Source organism: Pteropus medius, unplaced genomic scaffold, assembly GCF_902729225.1.
Source record: "Pteropus medius unplaced genomic scaffold, Ma_sr-lr_union100, whole genome shotgun sequence".
Lineage (NCBI taxonomy): Eukaryota > Metazoa > Chordata > Mammalia > Chiroptera > Pteropodidae > Pteropus > Pteropus medius.
In genome coordinates, this window is record NW_024342257.1 from 2,730,030 (window position 1) to 2,744,912 (window position 14,883).

The 14,883-nt window shown below is 35.5% G+C and overlaps 1 protein-coding gene across 11 annotated transcripts in view; it reads right to left on the minus strand.

Moving 5' to 3' along the window:
* Nucleotides 1-14,883, minus strand: part of DIAPH2 (diaphanous related formin 2) — a 939,022-nt gene that overhangs the window by 304,466 nt on the left and 619,673 nt on the right. For 10 of the 11 annotated variants that reach the window (XM_039859137.1, XM_039859172.1, XM_039859127.1 and 7 more), the window contains one exon: nt 2,316-2,411. In XM_039859137.1, the coding sequence (XP_039715071.1) occupies nt 2,316-2,411 (96 nt within the window). Of the gene's footprint in view, nt 1-1,594; nt 1,883-2,315; nt 2,412-14,883 lie in introns of those variants that run through there. The other variant, XM_039859146.1, reaches the window with a different exon arrangement.

A 14,883-nucleotide genomic window follows, 5' to 3' on the forward strand; every position in this document is an offset into this window, starting at 1 on the left:
TTATTTATTTATATATCAAATTTGGTTTTACTGCTTTTATCTCATCATACTGGAGTGGAGATTATTGGAAAGCAGCAATGGAGCCAGTATTGAACGGGGAAAGTGTAACAAGATAAAGTCTATGGGATTTTGAAAAGGAACCAAATAAGGTGCCTAAGAAAGTCAATGTAAAAGGGGGCCAGCAGGAAAAGATGATCTAGCTAGGAAAGGCAGAAATCAAGAGGAAATCTGGAAAAGCCCCTGTTTCTGTTGCTTGTAGAAAGAGGCAAACAGATGGGAGAGTTTTTGGCAGACTTGTCCACTCTGTGCCTGCTCCCCTGTCCCTCACTTCCAGTTCTTGTACTGATGTCCAAAAAGCTTTACTCATAATTGCCACTGCCTGTCTTCTAGTTTCCTTTTACCACTGGACATTGCATTGGCTGCTGCCACCTGGAATGACTGCCAGGATTAAACAGGCTGATATTTTGACCCTATGTGTTCATGGAGGCACTCCAGCTACAAACCAAAGGAGATCCCAATTTAGATTACTTGGAATAAGTACTATAAAACTATGCAGCTTCTGAATATATTCTTGGTGTTTCACAGTTGACAACACTATAGTCCCCTGAGTACCAAACTCACAGAAACCCCATGGAATGATCATTCTCTCCCAACAGTCTTTCTGGAGTCAGTTTGATGTGCGAGACTAATCAGACAGGGGCCTTAGCAAATGTATTTTTAAAATAAACAGGCTAGAAAGATGATGACAGTTCTTTTAAGGCACAGAATAACATGCTTTTAGGTATTAGCTGCTTAACGGAGAACTAAATCGATAAAAAAATTCTTTCAGTTTGCTTTTCACTGACTATTTATGATCCAATAGTTCAAGACAGAGCAGTGAAGGTTTCTGTTTTCATTAAGAGGTGAAAGGAGCCTCCGACAGCATGGTATAACATTATCATTTCACAGATAAAGACTGAGGACAGATGGATTGGCTGCCTCACAGTTACAGATTAGCAGTGCTCCTAACATTCTGCCATGCAGCATCACCCTAAGAAATTAATATGAATATATAAATATAAATTTTAATTTTCTTTCCTTCAGTCTTCCACGCTTTTTGTAGGCCATCTTCAATGTCTTCATACATACAAAGCAGCCATGTCCTCTAACCAAAACACTTCTCTCCTCTCAACCATATCTGACCTCCAGGCTAAACTACCCACCAGGATTCCCCTAAATGTATTTCATCATTGCCAAGAGCTTCCTGGATAACTCTGCACTGGGCTCCATTTCTTTAACTGGTTTGTTCAAGTACAATGATTTTGAGAGTCTAAATCTCCATTCTAATGATGTATGATAGCTTCAAATCCAAATACAGAATATGTTTTGAATTGTAGGCTATTCTAGGCAAATCTTATTAATCTAAATTCAGTAGAGTTTACATATTTACTATTAATTACCCTTTTTCTGTTTACTTCTCCATACAGCTTTACAGTCTATGAAGAGGACCTTTTAAATCAACACACCTAATTTCTCCCTCTACTTTAAGAAAGATGGGAACTAAAAAATATATATATAAAAAAAAAAACTTATTTAGAGGAGACGGATAGCTCAGTCTATTTGGATTATCCTGAGAGGAGCTTTTATTTACTTCAGCCATAGGGTATAAACAGAGAAGCCAGACAACTTCCTAGATACACTTGAGTGAGGGAGGTTGTTCTGCTTCTTTCATGTTTTTTCTTCCCTGGAGATCAATTTTCATAGTGTGACTTTGTGACTAATCAAAAACACACACAAACATGTGTTCCAATGCTTTGGAACTTTTGGAGGTCTTGGATTATCTGTGCCTCTCCTCTCTTTATTAACATGGAGAATAGACTGTACTGTCAAGCCAAAATGGCCTCTAGAAAACAAAACAAAACAAAACAAAACATTATCTTATCGTTTCCTTACCTGTAAATAGCTAATATGACATCCTCAAGGCCAATTACTTTTAATGATTTAATTACATTTATGGTTTTTAAACCACACCTTCCACTTAAACCACATGCTCATAAAATAACAATTAAAAATATTTAATATCAAGCATGGCGGGAGTCCTTGTTTCTGATATTTTTTTTTTTTGCAAAGTCTACAGTTATTTGAAGATATTTTTAGCAGGTTGAAACTTGCAATCATGTAGATGTAAAAGGCTGTTGAGACTTCACACATGAACTGAGATCAACTGTTAAAAACAAACCTTCGTGGGAAAGGGTTTTTTTATTTGTTTTGTTTTTCGGTCTTTGGTTCTGAACATTCACATTTTACAATACCATGTGAGCTGGAAGGGGTCTTACCTGGATTCCTCGGAATCCGCTTTCTGCGGTCTCGAAATGCTGCACCTGACTGTAGGGCTTCTAGAAGATTATCCATCACGCCAGTCTCATCACCCTCTGGAGGAAAGGAGAAATTGGAATTAATCTTGGAGCAATTAAAGTTAAACTACAGGAAAATAAAGGGAAAAACTCCTGTCAGATTTACATAATACCCCTAAATTAAAGACATATATCTGTTTTAACATAATGGATCCTGTCAGTTTCTGGCACCACAGACTACTCCGCTTATTATGCACCATTAAGCAAAATTCATGCCAATCCCACTGTTCTTTCAACTTATAGACCTTGTCTTTTGTATTATTGATGACACGCTCAGTATGCAAATAAACAGTAGCTGATCGGCCACTGCTGCCTTCCTGTTAAGATTCTTATAAGATATTCCTAAGCAAGAAACCATTGACCCAGCTTAATGCAATCAATGCACAGGGTGTGATTTGATGAAGCGGAGTTACACAAGGTTAAATACTGATTGTATTAATACCTTCAGCATTCAACCATCATCTGCGATTATCTCAAAAGACACTTTGCAAAACACATTTGTATTCAATTCCTACCTAATCCATATCCTTTCCCCATTTCAAAATGCTGACATTGTAAAAGGAAAAGGTGACCACATCATCTGGAAGGCCACATTTTACATTTGAGAAACATTAGCCAGTCTCATCATCATTTTTAGAATGTTGCTGTATTTCTAAGCTTTTCCTAGGGGAAAGAACTGTTAAGAATCCATGAGCAAAGTACTCAAAAGATGTTCCTGGAAATTCCTAATGTAAATGTATGTAGAACATTTCACCTTTGACAACTCTGGCCATCAAAAAACACTTTTAAGATATGTTAGAGCATCTGTCTGAAGGTGTCAATTGCCAGGAACTCTACTACACAGTTGATAAGGCACAGTGAGCTGAAGTCCCTTTTCCAGAAGGCCGAACTGATGAAACAGACTCTAATTAGGTGGTTAATTTGCGTGGTAACTAAATATGTGGGTCTGGGGTAGAGAACATTTGTAGGCAAGAGGGTTAAGAGAACAAAAAGAGAGGAGTAAGGAAGAAAAAAAAAAAGTTCCCGAGGCTATTTTGAAAGTTAAATTTAAATCTTATTTTGTTTAAAGAATTGACAATGGAGTATCAGATTACAAAAATAAAATATTCTCTTATGGGGCAAGAGCAAGCTAAAATCTTTTTTGATTATGCCTTGAGATTTCTTCAATATTACAATGATTTATTCTAAAATGAATTCTCTAGGACAGGATACTGAATGAAAAAAAAATAAAAGGAAACACAAGCGTTCTCAGATATAATATTTGATGAAAGCTTGAAAAATAAAAGGAAAGTAGAATCCTAGTAACTAATGAGGGAAAGAGGATTGTGTACTTTTAGGAATATTAAGGCTGCAGACACAGCTGAACCATCACCCACTCTTTATAATAGAAAGAAGAAGAACTGAAAGTAGTTTAGTATAGCTGGAATGTATCTGGGAAAATTAAATTTTATGTAGTAGGCATTCAACATTTGTCATATCTTTTAATCCTCCCAGCAACACATTGAAATAGGTATTATCTCTGTTTTTTAGCTGGGGATACTGAAACTTAGAGAGTTTATGCATCTTGCTCCAGATCACACAGCTGGCATGTGGAGGGGCTCGGGCATGAACCCAGATCAATCTGACACCAAGACCAGCCCTCTTTGCATGACAGCTAGCAGAAGATGAAATGGACTAGGGATATGGTGGCCAGATGATGAAAGATCGTAATTTTATGATATGAATTTGAACATTTATCTTGTAAACCAGGACTGTCCACTAGATATACAATGCATGCCACAAATGTGAGCCACATAAATAATTTTAAATTTTCTAGTAGCCATATTAAAAAAAAATAAAAACACATGAAACTAATTTGAATATATTAAGCAAATATTTAACTTAATATATACAAAATTATATATTTTACATTTATTTCATCAGACCAAGTCTTAGAAATCTAATATATTTTTAATTCAGCGCATTTCACATCAGATTAGCTACATTTCAAGTGCTCAATAGCTATATGTGGCTCCCATCTACCATATTGGGCAGCACAACTATAAGCAATAGCAAATGACTTGATCAGATTTATACTTCAGAAAGACTTGTCAAACAGCACTGTGGTGGATGACTCAAGTTGCTATGGCAGAAAGCGAGGAAATGTTTAGGAGTATAGTGTAATTATCTAAATAAGAGATAAAGGACTGAACTAAGGGGAGAACAGAGTGAATGGAGACGATGGATATTTTGAAGGAATTAATACAGTCAATAGAATCTCACTGGGAGGGTGAGAAGGAGTCTAGATGACCAGGGATAAACAGGTTTGAGGAAATGTGATCTTTTTTTTTTTTTTAAAAAGTTATATCTAAGTACAGATACCAGTGAGAAGTTGAAAATATGAGTCTGGAACCCAGGAGTGAAGTCCAGGCTGGAGCTAGAAAATTAGAGTGCTGTTGGAGGATAGATGAGATTACTCTGAGATAGTATAAGAGAAGAAAGGTTACAGCATGCAATTCCTGAGGACTCCAGTTTTTAATAGGAAGTCAGGAGAAGCATAACTGCAAAGAAGACATGGAAGGAATTTTTAAAGATTTAGAAATACAACCAAAAGAGAGCCATAGTACAACTGAATCTCATGTATCCTTATAAAAATAGTCATTGTAAAGACTATGTAGAAAGATGAATATATGTATATGAGTAAAAACAACAGACTACAAAAATTTGTATTTATGATTTTACATAAATGATACACAAAATTAAAATATTTATAACATAATATTATGGATACCATTTCATTAAAATTCTTTCATGCTATTATATCGCATATAGGTTAAAAAGGTAAAAAAAAAACAAATATGACATAGAGAGAAATTAAAAATAAATCCCTTTGCTTAATTTAGTGGTTGCTATCTGACAACACTGATCAAAACATTATGCTAGATCACTGGTTCTGAATCTTTTTTTTTTCATTATCATTCTTCTGCCCCAAGGAGCAATTTTAGACATCTTTTTCCTAATTCCCCACTGTTAAAATTTAATACCACAGATATACTACATTATCTGTTATATACTGTGAACCATTATAATATCAACGATTTTTCTCCACTCACCTCCCCAAGAACCAATATTCATCCCTTTGTGGGTGATACTGCCCCTGCTGAGAAGGCATATGCTAAATGTTTTTTTTTTTTTTAAAGCCAGGTCTTTATAAACATCACTGATGTATTAAAGGAAAGAAATGTAGGTTTCAGTCCACCATTACTTTTTCATTTGCTTCATTATAACTTTCAAGGGAGCTGAGAGATTTTGATGAAATGTTTAAACTCTAAAGAATGAAGGTTTTATAAATATGTCATAGAAGTGGTTTATATTTCGATTAGTCTTCCTAAAACAAAATAGAAACCAACATGATCATTTGAAAGCATTTATCCTTCATTTCAAATAAATTTCAGTGAATTTTGGTATGTGCTTGAATTTTGTGAGGTCGACAGTTCACCTACAATTTCCAAGTTTATAGAACCATTCATTCTTACTTAGCTGTAATTAGTAGTGAATAGCTGATTTTTTGTTTTGTTTTGTTTTTTGGGTTTTTTTTGTTTGTTTATTTTTTTGGGGGGTCTATGTAGTCAAACTCAGAGAAAAAATCTTTTACGTTTTTTTTTTTCATTGAAAAGGAAAATAGCTTTATTGAGTTACATAGGAAAATGTGCTTTCTTACAATTTATAATAACTATTTTACTGAATTAAAGAATTATTAAGGAGAAAATTGTTAATGCTTTTTAGCCACTAAAATGTTAATATATGGGCATGTCTGAGAAGTAATAATTCAGAGGTAACTTTCTAATCTTTCATCCTGAAATCAGATCACAGACAGTATTAAGGAGCTAGGCGGGCCGCATGCAGTCCTGTGGGCTCTGTGTGAGCTACTTATCATTGAGTAAAATGAAAGGCATGAGTTGTACCTTCTATTTCATGTTTCCAACAATGTTGATCATTCAGTGGATGCTGAATGCCTGCTGATCTCAATTTTCAGCACCAACATTTACCTGTGTTGTGTTGACTTAATGTTTCCAGAAGAGTTTGGAGATACCACAGATGAAAGTTAGCAATAGGTGAATTAATTATCTCTTACATCTCTGTGCAAGACTATTCCCAGATGGCTAGCACAAACTTATTTAAAGGCTATTCTCTATGGGTTTCTCACATTTTTTTCACATTTTGTGAGCACAGGCATTGATGGTCTTTGTTCTGGACTATCTTTTCAAGGATGTTTGTATAGTGTATAGCCTTGAAAGATATAGTGTCACCCTCCAGAGCAGAGGGCAGTTTTGTTTGCTTTCAAGACAGATTATATTTCCCTTTAGGGCACATGTCAGGCAAGTTTGCTTTTAGTCCATTTTAAAAGATTTTGGGTCACTAAGCCTGGGTTCCTCAGCAGTGACACAAACCCACTCTGTGCATAGCATCCTCTTGGGCCCATCTTGGTGTCACCCTATGGGATTTGTAAGGCAAGGGAAAGCAATGAGAACATGAAGCTCATACTGCTTGTTGTACCATGAATAACAGAGTTCTTTGACTCTGACCCTGGAGTCTTGTGGTTTCTGCCAACACACCTAAAACTGTGGTAAGCTGACTTGTTAATATGCAAGTAGAGTAGACTCTCTGACCCTTTACCTTTTTTGAAAATACTCTGAGATCTCCTTCCTTTTTTATCAAACATTATTAATTAGAATACTCCTCATTACTCTAGGAACCTAAACACCCAGTGCTTTGTACTTTCCCTCTAAGACCTGACTCCAGTTCGTTACTCCTCAAAAATGACTAAAGCCAATACTATAAAAATAATTTCCTTAGATCCTGACAACCTAGGCATAATGGCTGTAATTTACTATTATAGCCTCCTTGAATTCTCAATTGGATAATTAAGGCTTTCTGGAAAAGTTGAGCTGCTCACAGTTGAAGAAGTTGACATCTACCAATTAGTCTAAAGTGACCCAAAAGAAGAAAAGGCTTCTTATTGAGGGTAGGACCCTACTAAATGAAATAGTACTTATGCAGATTAAATACTTTTCAAAAATAAAACTATGCTCTCTGTGGGCTCAAAGAGTTGAAGAAGACTCACGGAAGAATTAAGGCTTAAGTTAAGCCTCTGAAAACATTACATTAAAAGGTTGAATAATGATTGATTTAAAGACACTAAAATCTAGATTTATGAACTCCTAGCACATATGCACTTGCTCACTCGCTTGCTATCGTACATGTGTGCATGTGTATATGTGTGTGTAAGTTTATAAATATTGTAAAGCACAGGTCTTATACATTGTAATGTAGGTTTGGCGAGTTTTGACAAGCTGCTGCACCCATATGACAACCACCACAATCAAGACATTGAACAATTCTATCACCCCCAATAAGTTTCCTCTTGTTCCCATTATTCAGAGGCAATCTCTGCTCTGATTTCTACCATCACATATTAGTTTTGCCTGTTCATATCATATAATTTTAAGGGGGTAAAAAGTGTTGAAGTCATTTTGAATCAGAATAGCTACCTGAAATTAAGTATGCATGGTGTGCATGATAAACCATGAGGAGAGCAACAGAGTTGAAAGGTACAGGAGTAATCGTTGGAGAGGTAAGATCAGAGCAAAATTCTAAAGAGACTTGGATATCAAAGTAAGGAGTCCGAATATGCTTCAAGGGAGTCTAAAAAGTCATATGTCAATCTTCAATAAGATAGTGATATGATAAAGGTGACATTTAAGATCAGCCTCACGGTAGGTAGTATGCAAAGTGGATCAGAGTGGGAGAGAAAACAATTATACATAGAACACAATTTAATTTGCAGTGACAGATATTCTGTCTATAACTCTGGGCAAAGTAGGATGGTTAATTTTGGCATTAATGGTGAAAGACTAAACGGAAAAAGTAAAACAGGTTTTGTGAGCAAGGTCATGAGTAGTAGTAAATGGAAGTTGGCAATATAAAAAGGCTATGACAACTGGAGTGCAAGAAAAATTAGTGTTAGATTCAGTCTTTTTTATACTATATATTACAGTCCAGATTAAGACCATGCTGCAAGATGTATGGATTTGTAGATGACACAAAACTAGAAGACTGCTCACTTATCAAGGAAGAGGGAAACAAAATCCCTTCTTTGGGAATCTAAAAAATAAATAAATGAAGGCACAGTGCTAAAAAATAGCTCTTATAATTCAACATGGAACAGTAAAAGTTAATAGACTAAGCAAAAGGCAACCATAATATGGTGAAAATAACACCTTGTGCTGCAGGACCTTAATCTGTATTGGTAAGAGTAATAGTAAACTGAAATGAGTCAGCAATAAAAGAAGTCAAACCATTTGGCAAAGCACTATACCAACAGACATGAGAAGAACCTGAGCAACTTGTATTGAAGTTCACAAGCATCTAGAAAGCCTCTACCTGATGGGAGGTGTCTGTTAGTTTGCAGTTAATTGGAACTGAGTGAAAAATGGAGATATTGGTGACTTGAAAAAAACAACAGATGGTAACTAGGATAATAGTCGATGAAGTTATTTATGGCCATGGAAAGCGTTTAAGAAAATCAAGATACTATATCAAAGAGATTAAAACAGGGCATAAACAGAATGTAAAATGTTCTAAGGGAAATAATGAAGGCAGATGCTCCTGTTCAAAAGAAGAAAATTTCCAAGAGGGGAAAGAAGACACAGGAGCTTAGAAGAAATTAGCAGAAACCACAGGATGAACTAGGGGCAGGTAGTAATTACATTATGCAGCAGTTGAAAATTTGTAAAACAAAACAGAAAAACATCATGCTTCCAGGTTGAGGCCTTACACAGCGGTACACACCAAAAAGCAAAATTAATCTCAGAGCAAATTAAAGTTAAAACTATAAAGGGAAATATTGGTTGGAGAGTTCATTCATTCTGTTATCTCCTTGCCAGAACAGGTAATAGTTTCCTATAGTGAGGTAAATCTTCAGATCCCTGATAAACTTTATAGTGAATACTACTCTTCCTTAATCATTTTAAGGTTAATATTTTAGGTACACTTTGTCATGGAATAGGTACTGTATTCGGGTCACAAGATAAATAGATATCCCACTCCAAAGAAATGAGTGGTGAAGAATGAGGTGATTTCTCCACAAATATCCACATGGGAGGTGCTACCTAAAAGTTGGTCAGGGGAACTGAATTGGTGAATTAACTTTCCCTGATGTATTTGCACTTTAAAAGGAGATCGTTAACACAAATGAACAAATTTTCTAATGGTAGAGTTCCAGTGAAGAAACTTTTTTGGCCAGAGGCACCTTTTTGGCAGTTTGCCTACAGTAAGACAGCTTGATAGCAAATGGTAGTTAAAAAATGTTTATGCATATTCATTTTTTTCCTGTTTACCTATAGACTAAAAGATTGGGAAAAGAAAATTATACCTTCTATAAATAAACAAATATTCAAAAATCTGACTGTTAACACTTACCAGAAAACCAATGTTGATGCCTCTGGTAAAATATCTCACATTCAATATTTTAAATAATTAATATTTCAAAGAGACCTTTGAAATACTCTGTGTGTCTTATCAGAATCAATCATTTACTAAGGTCATGAAATACTTGTGAAGAAAAAACTAAGCAAAAACAAACTCAGAAAAAAATAAATTTAACTCAATTCAAAACTATCCACCAAAGTAAATCTAAGTTACTATCTGAGAAGATAGAACAAAAATGTTTTTGCAGGTAGAAATATTAATAATAACTACCATTTATTGAAAGCTTATTATACATGCCACACTCTGTTCTAAGGAATATACATTAAATCCTCACACCAACCTATTTTCCAGGTAAAGAAACTGAAGCATATTTAGCTGAAGTGACTCACTCAAGGTCACATAGTTGGAAGGTGACAGAACCAGCATTAGAACCCAGGGAGCATGTCTCTAGAGCAGGGGCTGGCAAACTACAGCCATAGTAGTCAAGTCCAGCCTACCACCCACAAAGAATAGTTTTCACATTTTAAATAGTTTCTAAAAAACCAAGAGAAGAATATTTTGTGTTACCTAAAAATTCCATAAAGTTCAAATTTCAGTCCATAAGTTTTATTGGAACATAGCCATGCTCAATTCATTATATATTGTATATGGCTGCTTTCACATTGCCACAGCAGAGTTGAGTGCCAGAGACCTTTTAACTTGTGAGGCCTAAAATTCTTATTTTAGGCCCCTTACAGAAACAGTTTGCTGACCCCTGCCTTAGAGTACATACTGTCAACACTGACATCATGCTAGGTACAGACACATGTGGAGCTCACAATCTGCCTCTGAGGTGCTAAAGGACCTTGGCAAGCACTGAATCAGTAAAACAAGGACTCACAAGGTGGAAGGTAGGAAAGAACATGAACAGTCAGTGTAAGCCTACTTGATATTAAGATGCTTCCATTTAGAGGGCCAAACTCAAGGATGAAACAGGATAAGGAAGCAACAATTATACATACACTTCTATCTGGATTTACATCTAGGAATCCTTGAAGTCTGGTTCCAAAAGAACAGTTCCAAAAAGAGAAGAGAAGTTATCAAAGCCTGGTGGGAGACTTGCTCTCCAAGTTTTCATTTCTTGTCTGAGAACCAGCCTCTGACTGACACAAAGTAAATTTAGCTCCTTTACAGAAGACCTAGCTCTTTACCTACAAAATTTGACTGAACTGACACATCAGAATATTATAGCCTAACTATCTTCATAAGAAATAGAAACATATGCAAAGGAGAGGGAAAGGGATAGCTCAGCTTCCAGAGCACCATCATGAGGTCAAGTGTATACTCATATCTTCTTCAGTGCCCAGCACAGGCCCAAGGTAAGTGTGGGATGGAAGTGGCTTTTCAAGAATGGCCTTCATGAGAGTGCAAGTCAGGCAGTTTTAACAAATGCCACACACCATAGCAATAATGGCAGCCCACCACCAAGTATAAAAATGCTGTAAATGGTAAAATTGGAACTCTTAATTCCTGATGCTTGGAGTACAGGAAACGAGTGGACATTTCATCAATTACTAGTCCAGCTTTTGAATCAATCACAGTGCTCTTCCTTTGTTTGCCAGATTCTATAGCGGGTCAACTCTCCAGTCAAGTTTCTGCACAACTGCAGTAAGGCCATAACAATCTAACTCTACTTTTTGCACAGGAACTTAACTGTTGCTTATCGATTTTTAAAGTACAAGGAGTGTCGTGTGTTCTGTGTGTGTGAGAGAGACTACCTTATTTTTTGAAGGCCCAGAAAAGGCACATTGGTGCAAACTTATGTGTCCTTATTACAGCTACACCTTTCACAATAAAGGAACATATATTTATTATTTATTATTTTTTAACATAATAACATTATACACTTTTGCCTTTTTTAGAAAGCAAGAGCAGTTTGGAAACAGACATGTATACCTAGCTAGTTTATCGAGCAGTCTTGTCACTAAATATATAAACAAAAAATTGTTTGTTTGTTTTTATTTTCTTCACTATTGCTCCCAGACACATGATATCCCTCAATTACATCTTGGGAAGAGTCAATAATTTTCTGATTGTAGTTTAAATATCAATCTTCTCTTTGCTTCACGGTGTGTCCTTCCCCCATTATAGGTTAGTCTTTTGAATCCAGGTTCCTGAAGGGGAGAATGAGTGGCATAATCTGATTCCTCACTCACTCCCCCGCCCCATCGTCTCTCATGGAGTTGTTAGATCCCCCAGTAGGTTGGGATATGGAAGAAGGGAAAGGAAAAGAGGGAATGTCTGTCAACTGGCTACTATTATAACTCTCTTGATAAACATGTTAGATGGCTTGAAAGAAACAAATGTTGGGGGTTTAGTGTAAGGATGTAGGCAGAAGTAAAGAGAAATAGAAAATAGGCTTCAGCAGCTGTGTGATCAGGCCTCACGAAGAACTGAAACACTATTCAAGATACAGCCATGACTAACCCTCCAGTTACAAAGACAACCCCAGTCAAACATTGATGTTATTACTTTAGTACTTTGATGTCCATTCTCACGTATTCATGCCCTCTACCCAAGTACACCTACTCTTAGAATCTGTTTTTATTTTCTCTTCTGCCATTTGGGAACTAATTATCCCTCCTTGTATCTTTGAACCCAAGCTTCCCAAGAGAAAGAGGCAAACTGATTCACATAGTATAGAACAGGCTTTTGGGAGGAGTGTTCATAACAAGCTATCTCTTACAAAATAGACCAGCCTATAGATGGCTGTCCTTGGTTCAAGAATCTGGCCCGATTTGAAAGTAGGGGAGAATAATATGGTACACAGCATGGCCAGCAATACTTAAGAGGCTGCCTGTTGCCACTTGCCTCAGAAAAGGAACTGAAAGTAAGTATGCATTATCATAACTCGATAGTGTAATTTATATTGATGTTTCAAAGTGAGAGAGGGAAGTATTTACCTTTAAGTCTTGATCTAAGTCCCTCAATAATTCCTTAAGAGTTCAATAATCTGCTCCAGGAGAGATTCGGTCTGACTCTGAGCATGGCCGGATTCTTTCTACATCACGAGAATAGATTTGTCTTCCTAGCAATCTCACTACTATCTTCTGATGAAATTGAAACAAGTTGCTAAAAGATTATTTAGAAAGCAGACCAGTGTCAATGAACAGTCTGAAAAGGCTGTTCTATATTGACCTTTCTTTCTTGGACTTTGCGAAGTAATCTAAGTTTCAAGGTTTCTGGTTCCCTTCTATGATGGAGATAACTTAATGTGCATCCCTGCTACTAACTCTCATTCCCATTTCAGGCCCGAATCATCAGCTACCATCAAATCATGTTATTTACAAAATTTCACATCATTTTAGACTCAATGTGTCTAAGGCTGATTTAATCATCAATTCCTCAGCCAAACCACACCCCTAATGACTTATCAACCCAATTTTCTCATTTCTGATTATCCCCCAGGCTTGGAAACTTTGAATGGTCTCTGGTCTCCCTTTTTTTTTTTGTCTCCAAATTCGAACAGTGACTAAGCCATATCACTTCTTCACAAGTAATCTCTCACAGAACCAGATAATGCAAGTCTATCACTCATCCCTTAACCTGAATTATGGCTACATGAATCAACTTGTTGAATTCTGTTTCTAGTCTCTCACATTACTAAACTATAACTTTAATCACATTATCCCCTTTTCCAAGATTCAATGCTCATCAGATCTAATCCAAACTCTAAAAGTCTCATCAATTATTTCCAGATTTTTCTTTGGCTCCTCCAACCACACCAGCCAGGCTACTTCTCTTTATCATATTGTGCATATCTTGAGTGCTCATACATGTGTGTCTTCCCTAATGTGCCTAATTTAAGAAATAAAAGAATAATGTAAATTTTAAAATTAAAAAAAAAAAAACAAGCACAAAACAAGTCAAATACTTTATACTTTCAAGTTTAAGTGGATATAGCTTTTGGAAAGATTATTACATGAATGTACTTTAGCTCACCAGATCTATTTAAGGGGTCAAATTCCTAGAGTGAGTGCTTTGGAAACATAAATGACCTAAATTCAAGTAATTTAGATAATTTATACAGATACACATTAACAATATTGGCTCTATTAAATAATTGAATTTTAGATAGACCTTAATTATATATTTTATTAAATAAAAGAAAGTTGGTCTCCAATTGAAAAAAATAATTTTGAAACAAAGAAATAAATAACTCCCTTAGGCAGAAAGTCATAGTAAATTTAACATACTCCTATTAGCATTTAATTGAATCCAACATTTAAATTAAAAAAAAAAAAAGACATATTAAAAGTCATATGGCAATTGTATATTTGGCAGTATTGCCTTTTGGTGTTTCAAACAATAAAGGCAACAGTGATTAACCTGTTCATTACTTTATAATGATCATCTGGGAAAAAATAGCTCTTCCAAGTTCAAATTTTCTAAAATTGAAAACTACAGAGCTCCCAAGAACACAGGGCAATAAAGCATAGGGTTCTTTATTAGAGGAAGTCTATAATTAATGATTACTGAATAAATAACATGGATGCCACTGAATTACATGGGAGTCGGTCAGTTAGTAGAAAATGGTATAGAATTACAAACTTAGGCATCAATACCTCAGAGATATAATTATGTCAATTTCTGCACATTATGTAGTTATTTTAAAATAAAGTCATGAATGATAACTGTGTCTAAATAACCTGCTAAAAGCTGGTAAAACCAGAGAAAATATTGGCATTTAAAGATTGTCATTCCTAGTAGCTTAACTTCCTAAGTGCTTTTCAGTTGATGTGTCTACCTGACATCTGCATTGCTTTGCTTTTTCTTTTTAAATTAAAAATCTTCCATGGTTTGTATCATATATTATTTTATGAAGTAACTAAGTCACTATCTAGCTACTATTGTGCAACTACTGTTCTCAAATATTGTTGGTTTTATTGAAGTGAATACAGCAGAGACAGACTTGTAAATAGGCACTTAATTTCTTGCTTGGGATTAAACAGAAAAGATTTGCAATTTTAAATTTGTTTCA